The sequence below is a fragment of the Anneissia japonica genome, unplaced genomic scaffold (genome assembly GCF_011630105.1).
Source record: "Anneissia japonica isolate Jap-2015-1 unplaced genomic scaffold, ASM1163010v1 scaffold7766_len575116_cov191, whole genome shotgun sequence".
Taxonomy (NCBI): domain Eukaryota; kingdom Metazoa; phylum Echinodermata; class Crinoidea; order Comatulida; family Comatulidae; genus Anneissia; species Anneissia japonica.
In genome coordinates, this window is record NW_022694700.1 from 467,949 (window position 1) to 487,951 (window position 20,003).

Sequence of the window (20,003 nt, forward strand, 5' to 3'; positions counted from 1 at the left end):
TTGATGAAATTTTGAAAACATCAGAGCAATTTGTTATCATACATTATTGTTTTTTTTTTAATATGTATAAATTATATACCAACTTGTCGATATAATACAGGATTTCTGTAAATAACAAGGATGAATTTGAATGTTCAGATAATGATTTAGCATGTACATTACTTAAGCTAAGAGATACTTTTTGATAAATATATATTCAATGAAATTTGGAATATTTAAAGTTATAAAAATCATGATTTTCGGGGACTCGAAACTGTCTTGAAATCTCATGGCTTATTCTATTCGTTACCGTACCGTATGCCATGTTATGAGTAACAGCAAGTTGCTACTTATAGGCCTATATCTCTTAGACCATACATTAAATAAGCCTACTTTAATATTTTTTTTAATGAAAACTGAAATATCTCTGAGTATAGTGTCGTTAGGTGAAAGGAAGAATCACATTGGATTTTACATAACAGATAGGCCTAATAATAACTATAAGGGAAAACAAATTTAATAAAGATAAAATCATTATTATGCCTACAATAATAATAATTATGCCTATGGCTGTGCATAGTTCAACAAAAGCATGAGTTATACTTGTATCAGAGCGTTTCCGTTTGTAGGTTTATAGTTGGTCATCACTTGCCCTATCCAAGGTAACAGTTTTGGAATGTGTGCATAGTACGCGTATTGGCCTGAAATGGCGCACCCTTTTCCCGCGCTTACTATCCCCACTTGTACCCAGCGCCGCTTACCATTATGCATAACATTGCGCATAAGCGGGCCACCCGAGTCACCGAAACATGTGTCCTTTGCTTTTTTGTTAAAACCTGCGCAAAACATGGTGTTGGTGAACTGGGATACATCTTCGCCGACTTGCTTCAAGCTATTTATGCACACCTTTCGCGGTCGAATAGGTATGGTCAGCTGCTGAAGGTCGTTTTTGTAACTGGTCATCTCACTGCTGTTCCAGTGTACCGGTGTGAAGTGCCCCCATCCAACTACAGTTGCTGAAACACCAACTTCAACCAATCCATCTGTAAAAAAAGACACAGTTTGTTCAAAGTTCCACAAAATGATTCTGAAGTGGGAGAAATAGCATAGGTACGAATTAGGTAGAGGGACTGATAAAAACAATACTTTAACAACTAAAAAGGAAAAGCTTGAGTATACAGAAACTACAAAAGTACAAAGTACATTTTTAGAAGAAAACATTAAACAAAAGTGACAGAACAAGGATAAATGAATGGACCTAGGATGAAGAACAACATAGATTGAAGTGGCATGAAGTATTGACAGTGAGTCTTGAAAATGGAAGCCTGGATATAAGACATTTTTTTAAAATACGGGTCTCTCTTTAATGACCTCTTTAATTAAACACCACCTCCAATTAAAGACCACTCCTCTGTAATCCCCAAATAAAAAAATGTCTTTTATCTTTAATATTCTAATTAGAGACCAAAGCTGCTATAAACAATAGAAACCCACCGTCTCGAAAGTGGTCTTTAATTGAAACAAATTTTTAGAAAAAGGATTGGATTTTATATATGGAGATGTAATAAGAGAGTAATATATAGAATTTACATTATGCAAAATTCGGTGTGAAATTATAGGCTTCTTATATCCTGGCAATTACTTTTTGCAAAATGTTCAGAACATGAATTTGCTCTAATGTAATATTCGACCGAAATGACCGAAAATTTTTAATTTATATTCTTGGGATTTTTATTTTTTACGACATTGTGTTGACTAATGTTGATTATTGAGATACATTTTAAAGATAAAATAATTTTGATTTTTTTAATTTCAATTTTTAAAGACAAGAAATAAAAATAATAATACGTAATTTTAATGGCAGTTAAAATAATGGGGTATGCATGCAAGGATTTTAACTTAAGTCCTTATGTATACGGTTATGTACGCTTTGCACTATACATCATTTTTATTTAATTAGTATCATACATAAGGCAATATAAATGTTTTGATTGGTCAAACACTTATGGTACTTGTGCATATAAGCTTGCAAATATGGATAATTTTTCATTCCTGATGATGACATAATTAATGTCGAAATAATCAATATTATTGAATCCCGACACGATGGCGTGCATTTCGGTACTTGGAGATGTATCCATACTATCTTATGCTTAAGCACCATACCTGGGTTGCTTGATTCTGGTTCTGGTGGGAGGCAAATTGTGTGAACGTACTGGTTTAGTGCGACACTTCGGTCAAGGTGTAGTAAAGCGATATCGTAGTCGAAACCACGGAAATCGTGTTGCTTTGGTAGATAAAGCGCATCGATCAGCAAAACTTGTTCTCTATCCGTGCCTCTGTCACCTGTTCGGTCCGTTGTACCTAAGTGACAACAATACAACACTAAAAATAAAATCATAAATACGTAGCTCATATAACCTGTGGTGCATATAAGAATAATAAAATGGTGGGGGATGATAATGGGGACTCGATGATTAAGTAAGGGGGCGCTATCTCACAAAATAAGGTGATATGAGGTAATTTTTAACTACATGAACATCATTTCTTTTTGCTTCGAACATTTTCAATGAGGGGCTAAAGCCAGGGCGCGAGTTTTTTTGGTCAGGGGTGCTGCTGCCCTCCGTGTAACCCAGATACGACAATTTCTCATCGATTAACAAATACAGAGAAACAACAATAGCATTGTAAGAGATTATTCTTGTCGTGTCAAGTCATAGTAAATAGTCATTACTGTTTGGTTACGGTACCTAATCGAACTTGTATCTTGGTGATGTCCTCGTCGTAACCGAAACAATGACCAGCTGACATTACCCATCTATTATCAATTAAACTACCACCACAGAAAAAGTGCCACTAAGAAAAAGAAACGACTTAAAATAACATTATTGTACACAACGCCAAAGTCAATTTATATACTAATAGTTTAACCTTATTTAAAAAAATACATTTTGGACATTCAGAACAATTACGAAAGCTCATCTGAGTATAACAGAACTATAAAATTTCATTGAACATGCTTTTACGAATGAAATTTAAAAAACATGCACGTTACCGAAATAGATTTAATTTTAATTATATAAAAATTTTCACAACTTGCATCGACAGGAACATTATTTTTATCAACGAATATACTAATTAATAAACACAGACTTTTTTTTCTTTTGTGCTAAACAAAATATTTGAAACCCCGTTTGGGGTAGAGGACAGCAGACAATATTTTTTTTCAATGATAAGTTTATGTTCAAATATCACACTTCGGAAAACTGTACCTTGTTTCTTCCATCCATCCAGTATATTCCAGCTTGCCAAGGCCAGGCTCCTTGGTTTGCATCGAACCCACCGATTATTCTACCGGTCAAGCCTTGCACACTAGTGTCACCTGCTAAGCCACACTCCGAGTATTCACTTGTGTCTACAAGATGAAATAAATAAATATGTTTACGAATGGTCTTTTGCTTCTAAGATGCTTACAACACGGCGATTGGACCTGGGCCCAGTCGCATCATTAGGCTACATATAGATAATCACCTTGGAACGGTAAGTTAAAGTAGCCTACTATCTAAGTGTAATAAAAAAAAAAATACGGTGCATTCCTAATAACTGAGGGTAGGCCTACCTGACACACATTGTGGTGTATTAATGTTCCACTGTCCATACCAACAGATACCGGACGCTTCGCCTTTCATCTCCCAATCGGCATAGCACCCGAATTTAATTAATGAACCGTGTAGAACAAAATCATCTTCGACTCGATCAAGTATATATAAGCCCATCGTAAGAGCGGGATAGGTGCACGATTCTACGAAAATAGAGCACATACAAAAATCAATGATCACAAGACATAATATATAATATATATTATAATATAATTATAAACTCGTAACGGTAAGACTTATTCCAGTGGGGCCCTAAAGAATTCCATTTCATCCGAATGGTAGATTATGGTTATAAACCTGCTAGGGGTGGTTTACAAGTTTGATTTTATGGAGCAAATCGAAAATTTTCTATTTAAACATTAAACAAGGCAATGAAGACAACAAGATTTTCTGGCGTGGTTTGGAGCCTTCATGAGAAAAAAAAACTCTTTGTACTACTCTCAATGGGTTAGGCTTATAGCATTTTTTGGAAATGATATGGAGATACATTTACAAATAGGGATCAACAGGAAGATTTTTTTTTATGTGGAAATTGTAAGAATAGAGAAAGTCTCCACTGCATTCTTGATTATGTTCTTTCAGACAATAGTGTTTTGCATGGAGGTATACATTCTGATTATATTATGCCTAATTAAGTGCGTAAAGATGACTCTGAGTCTGATAATATGTCCTCTTGTATTTTTATATGACCCTGTTGTCAGCAGATTTACATTATATAAATACAATATAATCTCATTACTGAAACGAGTAACGTAGAAAAAAAATTTTTCAAATACTTTCTCTACAACCGGGCTCCGATGGATACCATTCTCCATCCAAACAACGAATATCGCCCTCTTCCGTTTTCTCTGCGAATTGCATACATTCGTATTCAACAAATGTACCAGTGGGGACAATATCTCCATGGTTACCAAGAAGGCTTCCGGACCAAATGAACGGCGTCTGACATCCACCTGTAAAATTCAAAAGAAGCATTTATATTTTAAGGAAAAAGTTGATGGTTTAATGAAGTGACGCAAACAGGGGTTTTGACACGCCATAGCTATAATCGACTAATATAAGTTTTCGTTTATAATCAGTGGCAGATCAAGAGATTTGAAATAGAGGGGCCGAGAGTCATGCAAACCTTTTAACAATATTTATACATTAATTTTCATTTCATTTTTTTGACATGACAATACAAATATTTACCAAATTGACCAATAATTAATCGGATAGGCCTAGGTAAAAAAATTAAATACTGATATAATAATCGCATAATTTATTGCATTTTTACGTGATCAAGCTTTAACAGAAGACATATTATTAATTACCACTACCGCCGAGAAGGGGGTGGGGGCGTGGCAGGCGGGGCCAATGCCCAGGAGCCGGATGGGCACGGGACATAACAATTAAAAGAATAACATGGTGTATTTGGGAAAACAAATATTTTGAACGGCATTCACATAGTTGGTAATTAATTATCTACTACAGTTGTCTCAGCCAGATAATGTATTTAGTGCACGCTTCAATTCGAAACCCCCTGTAATTCACAAGACCATTTCATTTTCAAAGAACCAGATAATATTCTTCAACCGAGCCATGAGCGATCGCCCCAAATTTTCCGGTGCTAAAGGTGTCTCAAATTGGAGGCCTATATTAAACGTGTTTTTTTTTTTTTTTTTTTCAAATAATTAAATCATTATATACTGTATTTTCGTTCGTTACCTTGCGAAGACTTGTTTTTATTTTTTTTCTTTTATCGATGGTTTAAATATTATTTCTTTCTTGGATCAAATTGCCTGACTGAGCTTATATTCTATTTTCATAATGGGTTTTCTTTTTCAAGATAGTGATATTATCTACCGTACTCTTTATTATTATGTCTCTGATCGTCCGAATTAGGCATCGCCCACCGGGCCCCTACGAGGACCCCGCTGGGCTCCTCCGCCGCTTCCCAGACGCCCGCTCCTGGGTCTCCGGCATCTTCGCTGTCTGGGGCTCACGCCTGTTCTCGGCCACCCTGTTTATTACAGTAGGCTACCAATGCACTCTCAATGATTAAAAGATATAAATTAAAAAAATATAATCTAGGCATGTGTAAAGAGGTTTTTCTAGGTCTAAATATTGATTTTTTTTTTATGAGAGTTAAATTTTTCTGATATTTATAGACCTAGGCCCTATATTATTTACAATTTTAATCTTTATTTAGACTATAATAAACATGAACATATTTCACCTGCTGGGGCTGGAGTTGTTATGTACATCGATGTGTTATACGGTTTACAGAAGGGTATGTACGGCAGCCAATCTCCAGCAACGCACTCAGTAGAGCCATCACCGTGCGTTAACGCGTAGCTGAACTTGCAATAAGTATGCGCTACTGTGCCATGTTCGTATTTCTTATCTTCCATCAAATCCTGGGAGTATACAGTAATCTCATAGTTGTTTAGATCTTCATACAATGGCCAACACGAATCTTAAAAATATCAATTCTTTATGTAGGCCTAAAACTGATATTTCTACTGATATTTGTTTATGATCCTCTTTGTGCTTCCGTTTTTGGTCTTTTTTTAACGTCAATGATATGTATTTCAATCCGCATCTCACAATGAATAATCATGTGAATTGATAAAGAAACATATGTGCTCATGCGGTAAGATTTTTTATACTTTCTAGGGTGGACTACGTTATTTCGTTTCTGCCGGGAATCTCTTATTCCAACATTCAGCGCCTTAAGCCTGCTTTCCACTGGGCGAATTTATTCGCGCGAATCGAAAGCGTTGGTTCATGCGCATGCGCATTCACATACCTATCGGAGTTTTTGCGAAGCGAAAAAATGCACAACCAATCAGAGCTAAGGGAGCAAACCGACGCTTTGATTCGCGTGACTAAATTCGTCTAGTGGAAAACCAGCTTCAAAGCCGGTCCACTAGGCGAATTTATTCGCGCGAATCGAAAGCGTCGGTTCATGCGCCGCACATTCATATTCCTATCGGAGTTTTTGCGAAGCGAAAAAATGCGCAACCAATCAGAGCTCAGAAAGCGTACCGAAGATTTGATTCTCGCAAATAAATTCTCCTAGTGGAAAACAGGCTTTATAGACTGCTGAATTATGCAGCTCGTATAATTAATTGTTTGTGTAGACTGGTGCACTAGTGCTCCGCTAACTCCGCCCCTTGCGTCATGGATATTGTTGCTAAGGTCCCACAAGACGACAGTGTTAAAACATACGCAAACACGTGCGTTTGATTGTGGGGCAACACGTGTGTTTGTGAGACGCGCACGTATTCCTAGCGCTGTTCTGATTGGTCAGTTGCTAAGTTTGATTGACACTCCGGAAAGGTGTATTCACGAGTTGCATTGGTTGCCAGTTCGGTAGAGAATTCAAAATGTTATTGCATGTACACAGTTGTTTCTATGGATCTACTCCCGCTTATTTAAAAGATCTTATTCACAGATTTGATTCCCGTCGAGGTGGATTAGGGTCATCTGCTGATGTCACGAGACTTGTCGTTCCTACCACCAGGTTTCTGTTGACAAAGCAATTAGTGTCATTGGACCCAGGTTATGGAATAAATTCCCTGTTTTAGCATCCGTGAATCCAACTTTGGTTGATTTTAAAAAGGTTTTAAAAACCCTTTTGTTTCCGAAAATTTAGGATTGTTTTGGAATTTTAACTTCATTATTGTTAGAAAGTATAAAGTAAATAACAGCAGCACTTTTGAGACTAACAATATATAATTTATTCATTATTGTTGTAATTTCAGGTATATTTTTTTTTGATATTGTCGTTTTAACCCTATAGTTTAATGATTTATCTTTGCCTTTTACATGTGTATTGATAACTGTTTTAATGTGATACGTTACTCTGTTCTCTTTTGGAAGGGCGCCTAATATTATTATTATTATTATTATTATTATTATTATTATTATTATTATTATTATTAATATTATTATTATAATTATTATTATTATTATTATTATTATTATTATTATTATTATTATTTAAAATAACACACGACACGACAAACATGAACACATGATGCTCTAGATAAGCGTCTCATTTTATAAAGTGAAGCTATTTTTGGGTCTTGAGATATGAGTGGTTAGGCTCAATGTCATCAAGGTACCTGCCACACAAACAGGGTCTCTAGTGGTCCATTTCCCGTTTGTACCGCAGACGATGGTTCTGTTTCCGACTAACGAGAATCCAGACCTACAACCAAAAGTTTTTCCAGTGCCTGGTACAAGTTGACGCTGACTGTAAAACGCACCGGGAAGTTCGTACCGGACCCATCCATTTTCGAAAGTACGGTTGTCAGGACAATGTATGCCTGAAAGAAAATTACAGTGAACATTAAACCAGTTGATCGTAGACGTTTGGTAGTTCATACCGTGTCCCCAGGGGTGGCGTCAGCGGGAGGGGGGCACAGCCGGGAAGTGCTGGCACAGTCGGGAAGTGCTGCCCCCCCCCCCCGGGTCGGGGAGAAAAGAAATTATAAGTATTTTCTACATATTAGTAGACTCTAAATCGATTATATAAGCCTTTGAAACCCTTAAATTGTTAAAAATGTTTGGGGGATTCCCCCCTGGACCACTTTCGAAACCTTTTAATCGAAGCTTGACCACACCCACATTGCTTTCGTTTGGGGAAACCTGACCCCTCGTCGGGGACATTGCCCCCTCGTCGGGGACCTCGGGCCTCCGCCCCCGTCGGGCAAATCCTGGCGCCACCCCTGGTTTCCCCCCGTCCTTGTTAAGAGATGGATGGTTGACCCGGGTAGGTGGCCTCCTTCAAGCCTCTCTCTGCCAAACCACTGATCTCTATTTTAGTAGAGATCAGTGTACCAAACGTGTACGATCCACTTTCTGTGTCCGAAAGGACACAGAAATTACTATTATTATCAACAGATGCGCTTTCATCATACTAGTAATAAACCAGTTGTTTGGTTTGCTTTTGTTTTGGGTTTAAAAAAAAAAGAAAAACGAAACACCCAAAATAATAAGTTTCTTCATAAATAAAAGTTGAAACTGTGTCCAGGATTATACTGTGAAGTTCGTGTTATTCGGTAAATCTTTAAAAACGTCCAAATAATATTGATTTTAATGGTACAGATAATAGGCTAAACGTGTGATCACGACAAAATTGATTGGCTTGACTATCGATAACAAACTTAACTGGGGATCTCATATTTTTAACATTTGCAAAACCATATCTCGTAACTAGCATTATTTTAAAACTGCAATCTTAATACCATACAGTACCTCAACTATGGTAATGCCGGTAAAGTTCTCAACACAATCCAAAATGATGCATCACATATACACATTTGATGTATTTTAACTTTTTACCATTTGGTTCTGATTTACGGAATTATCCTTTTGTTGAACTCGGCTTCGAAATTAACGAATGTTATTCACATTTTTCTTTGCAATGGTATTGATATCAATGTCATCTGTTGCGCGAGCTCGTTTACATTTGATAAATTCATAATTCCTGTTCATACATCACAAAATTAATTGCAAGTGCAGCGTCTAAGGCTTTACAAGGCACCAGATTGATTTCAACTGGAAATTAAATGCATTGTCATTGCCACTCAATATCGCGATATCGTTTGCTACACTCAACATAACGTAAACAAATGTTTCACAAGCAAGGTATTATCCCAGGAATCACGTTATAAAGCCTGAAGTTTGATAAAAATAGAAGATGGTATAACATATCTTAACAATAACAAGTCGTTTTGGTACAACCATTGGTATATCACTCCGCAGTAGGCCTAGGCCTACACACGGTTAGTATACTTTGAATTTCATCCCATGAAGGTAACCCAAATATCACAGACGATTCCACCTTGTTTATATGACCTTCATTGACCCCATATCAAACCAATAATTTAATTCCCTAATTTCTAGGGCAGGTAGCAAAATCACCGGATAGTATTACCGATGTTACAGATGTTGGCCACCATGTACAGCCTCCCTTCTGCATGTACGCCTACCTGTAATATTTATGGCAAATTCTGCACACTCTATTTGAGGGACGGTATCAGGACTACCGGTAAGAACCGGGAGACCGCATTTATTATGCACAGAGGGACGAATTTACCGGGATAAAAACTGTGGCACCTGTACGTTATAGATAGATAATAAAAGGCGTCTAGAATCTTTTATTAGACAATTAACGCACTACTTCTCACGAACGTACTCCTATTCGAGCTGGGTACAACTTTCCCACACTAAACCATGAATTCGTTGTAGAGTTTAAATTATGTGCACTTAAAATTCCTGTGCTCTAGTATGCATAATTTTACCGTGATATCGTGTAAAAAACTGAAACTGCACACTTGCACGTAGAATTTTGACATCGAATGGGGTGTCGACAGGCGTTACCCGGACTTTTCGTAACTTGCAATGTCTTGGTTACGAAAAGTCTGCGACATGGTTACGAAACGTCTGGGTTACGAAAGTCTTGGCTACGAAGTGCCTGTACCCCATCGAATGAAATTGAATTGCCAATGCATAAGGGCAGTTTTATGTGGTATACTCGTTTTTAGCAGAGAAGATTTTTCTGTAACATTTCATGGTCATGAGAATAACAGCTGTAGTTTGTAGGTGTGGGTTAACGTGTTCACCATAGCATTCGAGTAGGCCCGTATACAGTTAAATTCATTTACTGTATTCTTTTGTATAGTCTATTAAATTGTTTCATAACCAATCTAAAGATTTTTTTGGTAGAAAAACGTTTGTAAATTAGCGAAAACTATTTTTTTCGATTTTTTTCTGGTTGAAAGTTAGTAAATTATTTAAATGAACTAGGCCTATTCAAAATTATAACTGAATGTTTAAGGTATTCTCCGATCAGAGAGTGCTTTTACAATTTCGTCTTATTTGTTGTCGAGTTAGCCCTCCAATATAGAACAAAGTCTACTCAACGACAAAAATAATAAGAGTAGGGTACCAGAAAGTGAGCACACATTTGTTGGATTTTCCAAGAAACGTGATGAATAGGGTACTAATTGAAATGATTATTCTTCATTGTATACATTATCCATTCGTTCCTTGGTATAAGAGGCTAACAACACAGCAATTGTTCTTTAAGTATGTGACTTGATGAATTGTGGAATTTCACCGCGCCTAAGACATGATAATTACGTTTTACCCAATTAGTACGGAATGGTATGTGCAGAAACTCCCTAAAAATCATGAAACTTGCTGCTAAAATTATTAAGAAAGATCCCTGTAACTTAAATGAATTACCGGTACACAACAAATGAAGAACTCACAAAAATCAGACAGGCTTCGTATATTACTAATATTATATTAGTACAATTCTAATACACTTTTTATTTATAAGAACCAGTAAAATTTTGCCCAGGCTCAGTGTTCTTATTTTTTGGCCGATTTCATGCTCAAAATGTTCTTATTTTGTTCTTAGTTTACACACCTTTTAAACAAAAAAATATTTAATTGTACGGCAGTATGCACTGTACTACAATGTATGCGAAAGTGACCCCACAAAAAATGGCCCCCAAATGTCAGATAGGTACACCTACTGTACGGTATTATAGAGGGTATTACAGTCACAGCTACTGCACATAATGTACAGATATAATATTTTGGTTTTTAAATTATATAATCCTTATTTGAAATTTTACCTCAGCCTCAATATGTTCTTATCTTGTTCTTAATTTTTAAGCAATTTCAGCCTCAGTGTTCATAAAATGTGTTCTTATAAAAAAAAAAGTGTAGATCAAGAAATTCTTTTATTAACAATTCTATAATACCATGTAACTTTTATGTAATCTGAACCTTGTATTTTTATAGTGTGTATTTGCAATTAAGTTTAAGCAGAATTACATGTGAACATAAATCACTCTCTTGTTCAGTGATGTGCATTTGTTACATGGTACGTAAACCCAGGCCATCCCACATTGATGTGTTCTCGAAAGTATTTCTGCTTTACGCGCTTCACGAGTGACTGGCTAGGCTGGGCCTACTGAGAAATATATAAATATATAAACCACGGACCTTGTATTGACGCATGACCTCCACCTTTACACTTTGCGGTGATAAAAACATGAGTGAACGGGATAATCGTGTAAAATGTAGCTTAGTTCAAGGCCAAGAAAGTCCACACCACAGGCTTTACATGAAGTAGTTTCAGTTTGTGGTTACATAAAGCATGTAGAAACTAATTCCTCCAAGCATGGATTAGGTAGGTATCCAACAAAACGAAAATCATGTTCGGATTCAATACACGAGGCTATGATTATAATTGTTAATCCGTTTGTTTGGTTTTATGTTCAACACCATATAGTTCTAGGCTAGACGAAATTCTTCATATACTATGGCTATTCTCACATTTCAACTTTTTTATATACCCTATAGGAATAATAACGGTTACCAAAATTGGTTGTCTCTTTAATAAACCATGTCTGACATCATTGCTATTTATTATTACCACTTTCGTCGATCGATATCCTTCATCATAATTGTCGTAATCATCATCGTCATCACCGTCATTATCATCGTCATCGTTATCATCATCATCTTCAACGTCATCATCTTCAACATCATCATAATTGTTGGATGAGGGTAATTAAAGGCATAATTATAGTAATCGTAGTCGCAAATCATGATGATGTACATATATTGCCAGACAACATAAATTAACCGTTATTGACGTTACTATATGATATTAAAATTCAATCAAAAGGTAATCAATTCACTACTAGGGCAATAAACATAATAAGGCCTAATTATCCATACTATACTTACACTATCGGTACATTTGAATGACGTCCAGTGCAGTACTGTAAGTACATTGTAAAATTCCTTTTGAATGTTAAGTTAAGCAGGGCAATAACAACTCACTGAGTTAAGTAACATATGTCGTTACGCAGGTGTGGCGCCATAGTCGTATTTTAAAGGGCTATACCCATAAACTAATTAAATGCGAAATGACACTTACCGCCTTCAATAGGGACCGTATCAACTTTATAAGACGGGAAGATGATACAAATCACAACTGCAATCACGAAGTTTAAGAAAGACATCATCAGGAGTGCTTACACAAAACGAACAAAGACGTCGCCGTCATACGCGTGTTGTTCTCGGGAGTAGATGTATTTATAGAAACTGAAAAAAAATCTATCTGTACTCTATAAGATTCAACAAAACTATCAAGGAGATCTGTACCTGATATTAGCACTGACTAATGTGTATAATGACGATCCCAGAGACCAAGGAAGCATAATAATCCGTATAGTGTGTCCCATGCAATTGATAAACAGCAAAACTAACAGGATGTGGTTCCGATGAACATTACTAGGTCTTAGTAGATCTAAAGTAGCCTACCCAATCTGCAATATCGATAAACGCCAAAAGTTCGAATGAAAATACTAGGCCTATTTCTTCTCCTTAATGCAAATTGGAAAGGTAAGCGTGTTGAACTAGGATGTTGTTATTCAGCAATTGGATGAATTCTTGGTAATTTGTCGAGTTTTGTTGTTCAATTAGGTTTAATTCACAGAAGACGAACTGCTTATGATCCGGGAAACAGGTGTCGGAAGGGCCTCCTCTGCTTCGGTTGCGTCGGTCACTAATTTGACAGATCCGAGCCTGTGGTAGCGATGACTAATGGTGGGGTTAAACCATTTTAGATGGAGGGTAAATCTTCAAACGGTGTTAGAACATTTTTCCGTTGTCATGTAACACCGATCCTTCCACGTACAATAGTTTGATTGGCAAAATAAGCCAAAGAATACACACACACAAACATAAGTCAATCTAGTACTTTTTTACTCATTTTATTTTTTCAAAATCAATCAATTTTTATAATCAACATTTCTTAGAATCGATATCGGACCATTGCACAAAAGGAAGTAGGATAATTTAAGTGAAATGTAGTTACCGTATGTCACACCATAATATACAATAAATTATAGACCTACACTAATTTATAGATACTGCACTTTCAGTAAACAATAACAAAAACATTATCTAAATTGGAATGTAACTAATGGAAATTAAACTTGAACATTGCGTCATTATATGCAAATCAGCAAAAACAAAATGTAATGCTTTGAAAAAGGTTCTGAGTAAGAAATAATCAATTGAAACTTTACAGTATGTGTAATTATGTTTACTTTTAATTTATATTAACCTATCTTCTTTACATTCAGTATTGCGGAGGTATTGTTCAGATAATGCTGATGTAATACGCACTCGATTATCAGTGACACATACACGATTTTAAATAACATTTTTACCATTTATACAATAATAATAATAATAATCATAATAATGATACTTTAACGAACAGTGTTTAAATTTTGTACTTATATTCTTGCTAGTCCTTATCATAATAATATTATGATAATATTATTATTGCAATATATTATATTCAGTAGTATTATACTCTTGTCTTGTAAATTAAAACTAAAATCATGACAGAAAATTTGAGACGTTAATATTAGTATTTAAATATATATACATTATTTCATTTTTTTCTAAAATGAATAATTTAGTATTAGTGTCACTTTACAAGTATAATTTATCATTATAAATTATCATGGAATATAAAACAGTACCGGTAAATGTTAATACTTATTAATTAAGAACCGAACGTAAAATATCGTTGTAATTAATTGTTCGTATTATCTTTAATAACTTATATTAAAGAACATAATGATATGAATAAATATTAGGCTTAATAGATATCACTAGGATAATTAATCATTACTAATCACCAATATAATTTTAACTAGTTATTTATCTTTCACAGCCGCTTTTTTGAGAGCTTATATATTAAAGACATATCCTCATCATTCACCATCTATTTATACTAATTTGTACTAATTATATAGTATCTGTTTGTTTTATAAAATTATGTATTCTTTACTTATTAGGTACGTAATTCGAAGATACAAACATTAACTATGTATCTAGTCAATGACTTTCGAATACTCATTTTTCCCAATTCTGATTGGGTATGGATTGGATTAAGTCTGCTCAATAACATCTAATCGGAATTAGGGATTCGATTGAAACTGGTAAACATTATTATAGACACTGCCTTATTTTTATTAGTAGTAGTATTTAATCTGGTGCACTGACGTGTCAATTTCTTTGACTGCCTATAAGGCATCACAAGATATCGATATAATTGTGACGTCTTACAATTGGAAAGGTATTATTTTTATCAGTGTATTTTTTTAAAACTGGAAATGTAACAATAGGTGTAATACATAAGGTTACTCTTTTCTATATTATGATGTTATTGTATACAATACTGTAATACATTTCAATGTATTTTCAGGTTCGCATATTTGACTAAATTAATGAGAATTAATATCAATATATTTAAAAATGTGTTTTGGAAGACTAGATTTGTGAAGCAGTACTAATGTATTACCTGAATTACGATTGTTAGGAGTACATAGGAATGATCAATAGTACAGTATTGGAGTATAATTATTGCTTGTTTGATTTTATATCATTCTGTATCCCTCATTTTGACCTTCTGTTTATCATATATGTCTTTAAAAGCACTATCTATTTACAGGTGCATAAAACTCTCGAAAATACAATACACGCGACGTTAATACTCTCTTGGGCTTGGTACTAATACGCATGAATTAAACCAGGGTACCTTACATCAGGTTGTTTAATTGCCCGAAGACACGTTTTCTGCGAACCTCTGCATAATGTTTCCTGGGGGCCTGTAATTACCAACAACAATAACTTTTCCTTCCTTGGTGATTGCTTTGCCAATACCAAAATCCTTTGAACCCTTCCATACAACCTGTGTAAAATGACCTGTGGAAAGCAGGGTTATGTGATTAGTTAGATCACAGTAACATATTACATTTTCTAATTAATACAAAATCAAATAATAAAATAAGAATAAACTTTGTCGGATAGAGTATCACCCAAAAACAATCTGTATTGTTTTGCATTATTTTTCTTTCCATATTTGCAAGGAGTGTCTTTACAAAAGTTGTGCGGCTTTGAACTTTTAAAAACACAGAGGGCGCCATTATTACTATCGTTAATACATGACGTTTCAGACTACCACGAAATTGGCTTGACAGTATTAGAAATTATGAAATCAAAGCACAATGGCTTGTCGATTTAAAATTTAAGTGTGTCTTATAAGTAATATCTTAGTTATTGTATTAGATATCTATTAATAAATAGCACTGAAGGTTTTTGAAAAACAGTGTTCCTGTAGTTATCATCTGTTTTTAAAACTTTAGTTTTCACAACCATATGTTGAGTTTGCGAAACAGTTTTTTTTTATCGACTTTCCATTGATATTATAAATTGTTGGAATATCATTTTGAAAGTGAATGGTTTTTTTTAGCTGTTGCGCCTCTATAAAAATGTGTGTTTTTTTCTTTTTAGTAAATATCATCAAACTATAAAGAGAATGACAAAAGATGCCTCTGACCTAGCCCCGATGTATGTTGCCAGTTGTTGGCAGCAGAAGAATTTTCAATGATTTACCTGAACCGGGCTGGAATTCATGGCTACTGAAGTCATGTTTACTGATTTCACTATACCACATGTCGGTAGCTTCTTTACCTGCAATTATTAAATGAAAGAAAAACGCTTTAAATATTCTACAATCAGGTGCGGTAACTATATAAGTGACGTGGGTATAAAATGCATGTATATATAGGCCTACATATATACATTATATAATTGTGACATTGATTAAATACGTTTTATGCTTACTTTTTGTCCTTGAGTGTGGAAGCACCGGCACACACGTATGCCTCACTATCAAGGTTATGAGAGAAGGGTGTGGTTATGTTTTTCAGAATTCTAATGACACATACCTGTAAAGTTAGTACTGGCGGATGAATAATGCATGGCGATGTTTTCTCCAGTGTCACGGGATTCACGATGCTCAAATAGTTCATTTTTGACCAGATGTTCCGCCCACTCTTGAGCCATTTTTGTAAGTTCCTTTGATTCTTTCAGAGCTGGTGCCTTGTGTTTTGATCGGTACTTATTATGGGCTTCCAATGCATCTTTTTGGAAGGATTTCAAATCGTCTGGTACCATTTTGAAGTTTTTGGCTTGCACCTGCGAAGATTAACAGTTAAAACAGTCAAATTATATATATTATTATTTGCATTTGAAAAAAACTGTATAAAAATACATCGTCCATTGTACTGAACTTGATTTGAGTTGAACCCCAAACCAGCATATCGTCGAAAAAAACACATCGGTTATGGAACCTCGTTTGTAACATTTATGTACAGGAAATTTCACCATGCTTATAGTCCACATCACTAATAAGGAGTAACCAAAAGTAGACTTAAAATAAATGATGACCCAGGTAGCGTATAAAAAAATAAATCGGTACAGTAGCATCATCTAACAGAATTTATTGAAAATTCGCTAGCTTGAGCTAGTTTCATCAGGTGAATCACGTAGTTCATGGAGGCTATAGCGTTATCATAATCCCTTGTACCAACCCCATAAAAAGTTTAATAGCAGCCATTAAACTTGTTGAATATGCTTAATGTGCATACAAAAAAATATTAGTATACCGCTTCATTTATGTGTTTGAATGTTTTTTTAAAATTTATTCTGCGATGAATTTTGCACCTACTGTATTTTCCTTTTGTACAAAATAAAGAACTCCAACTCATATTTTGATAACACAGAATGAAATGAGGGCTGGTTGCCAGCCTTCTTTTACACAGAAACAAGATTAAACAAAAATATGTAAAATTATCCATTGCAGTGCGCTTTACATCGTACAATTTACCAGGATAAAGATTAATGTTTATAGGCCTACTCCTAGTTTGGTAGCCAGGTACCTGCCTATTTTAAAGGTGATCATCAAAATCTGTCTAACATTCCATTGAAAAATGTCATTCTCATCTCCTTTCAAAATCTTTGCAAAAATCTGATCATCTTACTTTTTATTTATTATTTTCAGAACCTTTCTATACTTACTCATGCATATTAAAAGACTGATCGTTGGTATTTTGATGGAAAGTTTTGATGTAGGGTTTTGTACTGCTTATTTATGCGTTAAATCATAATGCTTTATTTTGCTCTAGCTTTTTCATGTTTAAGTTTCGGACTGAATCTTCCCTAACCAGGTGACAATCTATGCAGTTTAATTACGGTGCATTTTGTTGTACTGGAACCGGTCTAAGAAAATATCATCTCTTACCATGTTCGAACCAAATCTTCAACATAAAATTATCCTGTGCTTAGTGTTCCTTCTGCTTAGAATCAATACAGTACCGTGACCAAATTATGGATCTCAGAGGTATCCCACAATTTGGCCTAGCATAGCTCTTTTAAACATTGTATTTATATACAAAGTGGAATCCCTATTAAAGGGGCACCACGGGACCAAAATTGTTTAAGCCACTATTCACATCTATAAAATGTCATCACTTCACAGAAACAATTGTGTGCTGACCTTCCCAGATAGCAATTTTAGCACTAAAATGTTTCATTGTATTTGTAACTCTGTATGTAACTATAAACTAAACAATACATATCGATGCCAAATACTCAAACGATTACACACTAAATGTTATCTTAGCATTTGGGGGAAATGAGAAAATTATGTAATTTATCGTGTATAGTTTGCCTGTCTATTAGGCCTAATATAGCATTTATTATATTGCCTTTGAATATGAGTTGTTCTTATAAACGACTGATACATCAGTAAGGGACATAAATCAACATACGTAATCAGGAAACCACTTAACCCACCGCGCAGCATCTTTATGTTTTATTTTAAAAAATGGTCAAGTATACTGATAGACAGCTAGTATGCATCGCAATAACATATTCATTGTATCGTGAGAAAACGTTAATGAACTAGGCCTATACTCTATTATGCATTTTAAAGTATGAAGCTAAAAGAACGCTGTAATATCATTAACAGTGTCCGGGAGACATTCAATATGGCTGGAATAGCACGATTGAGTAAACATGCATTATAGGTCTGTGGTCTTTGTTGTAATTTGCCTATGTTGAATAAAATTAAATCAATGGTTGAATTATGATTTTACATGTTTTTTATTTAATATTCGCAGTGTTATGTGTTATAATATTGCCATAGCCGACATCTTAAAGGATTTCGATTTATTATTATCAGGCAATTTCAATCAAAATCCCGTTCAGCCGACGTATGTGAAATAAGCAAAATAGGGCCTAGGCCTACTTCATAATGGAGAATGAATTCCAATTTAAGCTAAAATCAACATTAGATTAAAACTAGTAAAATAAATACCGGTACTTACAGTTAGTCTTGCAAACAAACAGGTTTACATGGTAGTAACCGTTCTTATTCTTAAAGTAATTCGTGTTTATATATTTGCGCATGCGCGTATACGGGCAGTTAATTGATTAGATTAGAAGGTCTCTCGTTATTGATTTTTGGATGCGTTCATTCTTCAGACCTTTTTGAATCATTATTTTGTCAAGTATTTCTTCTAAGCGTTCGTGACCTTTGATCATCGCTTAGGGTAACGATGTGTCTTGGAGAAATTGTATTAGTCTACATTTTTTTAAAAATCAATAGCATTTACGTGAATATATTAACCATCAATCTGCTATTTTAAATAGGACAAGTGATTAATAAATCAATTACTTAATTCAAGAAACAGTAACGGCACATAGATAATTGCCAAACCGGCACATTGTGCAATCTCTCTCCTCCACTTCCTGGGTAGAATTTTTAATCGTGTTAAGGCAACACAGACCAATGCATTCAATATCAAAACATCCTACCAGGCATTCTTTATATACTCCGGGTGCAGAGAAGGACACAAAGACATAAGCGAAGTACACAGCAACGATTCGAACCCTAACCTCAGTCTGGTTCCCGAAACACAACCACGGCGACAACCACTACCAAAAGTAGATGTTGTAGCTTGGTAGTTTAAAAGGCTTCCAATGGATGGTTTAATGGTTTTGAGCAGAAAGTCGTGCAAACATGTATATTTTCTTTCTAATTAAAGATACCGAGGCCTAACACTTTTCGAGCCTCGTCAGAATAAGTTAGGCCTAGATGGATGGTCTCATTATTATTACTTTTTCTTGGCGAACATCCCACATTCAATGTTTTGCAATGAGATTTTACCTTCTTATCATCTGCCGCTTTGACAATCTTGACTTTATGTGCTCCGTCCGGCTTTGGTGGTAGATATCCATCAGTTCTGTTAAACACGTTGTCGGGAAACTGACCGATATAGTTGCCGGGTGGCTCATATGAGGCAACCACCACCACTCGCTTGTCCTTTGTGATTGCTTTACCGATCCCGAATTGCTTCGAGTTTTTCCATACCATTTGGGTAAAATGGCCTAAATGTAATTAAATTAAACAATATACAA

At 35.1% G+C, this 20,003-nt stretch overlaps 2 protein-coding genes across 3 annotated transcripts in view; both read right to left on the reverse strand.

Moving 5' to 3' along the window:
• Window positions 1-361: 361 nt before the first annotated feature.
• LOC117101176 (limulus clotting factor C-like) lies at window positions 362-13,237 on the reverse strand. 2 transcript variants are annotated; one of them, XM_033241064.1, is made up of 9 exons: window positions 12,595-13,237; window positions 7,751-7,954; window positions 5,857-6,096; window positions 4,415-4,591; window positions 3,599-3,781; window positions 3,252-3,394; window positions 2,730-2,835; window positions 2,146-2,343; window positions 362-1,022 (listed from the first exon to the last, which is right to left on the reverse strand). In XM_033241064.1, the coding sequence occupies exons 1-9, from the start codon at window positions 12,680-12,682 to the stop codon at window positions 577-579; spliced, it is 1,785 nt and encodes a 594-aa protein (XP_033096955.1). In that variant the 5' UTR covers window positions 12,683-13,237; the 3' UTR covers window positions 362-576. The 2 variants fall into 2 exon arrangements, with proteins under 2 accessions (XP_033096955.1, XP_033096956.1); XM_033241065.1 differs by lacking the exon at window positions 5,857-6,096.
• Window positions 13,238-13,407: 170 nt separating this feature from the next.
• The window catches only part of LOC117101177, a 15,307-nt gene continuing 8,711 nt past the window's right edge, over window positions 13,408-20,003 (reverse strand). Inside the window, exons 7-10 of the mRNA XM_033241066.1 lie at window positions 19,753-19,973; window positions 16,469-16,718; window positions 16,134-16,211; window positions 13,408-15,443 (exon numbers count right to left, since the gene is read on the reverse strand). Of these exons, the coding sequence (XP_033096957.1) occupies window positions 15,292-15,443; window positions 16,134-16,211; window positions 16,469-16,718; window positions 19,753-19,973 (701 nt within the window). The 3' untranslated portion in view covers window positions 13,408-15,291. The remainder of the gene's footprint in view (window positions 15,444-16,133; window positions 16,212-16,468; window positions 16,719-19,752; window positions 19,974-20,003) is intronic.

Bases quoted from the DNA above. Each gene is read 5' to 3' on its own strand.
- LOC117101176 (XM_033241064.1), bottom strand. From the start codon at position 12,682: ATGATGTCTTTCTTAAACTTCGTGATTGCAGTTGTGATTTGTATCATC. The intron at 2,836-3,251 runs GTACAGTTTTCC...TCTTTTTCTTAG, and splicing joins GGATGGATGGAAGAAACAAG to TGGCACTTTTTCTGTGGTGG. The intron at 2,344-2,729 runs GTACCGTAACCA...GTTGTCACTTAG, and splicing joins CAAGATACAAGTTCGATTAG to GTACAACGGACCGAACAGGT.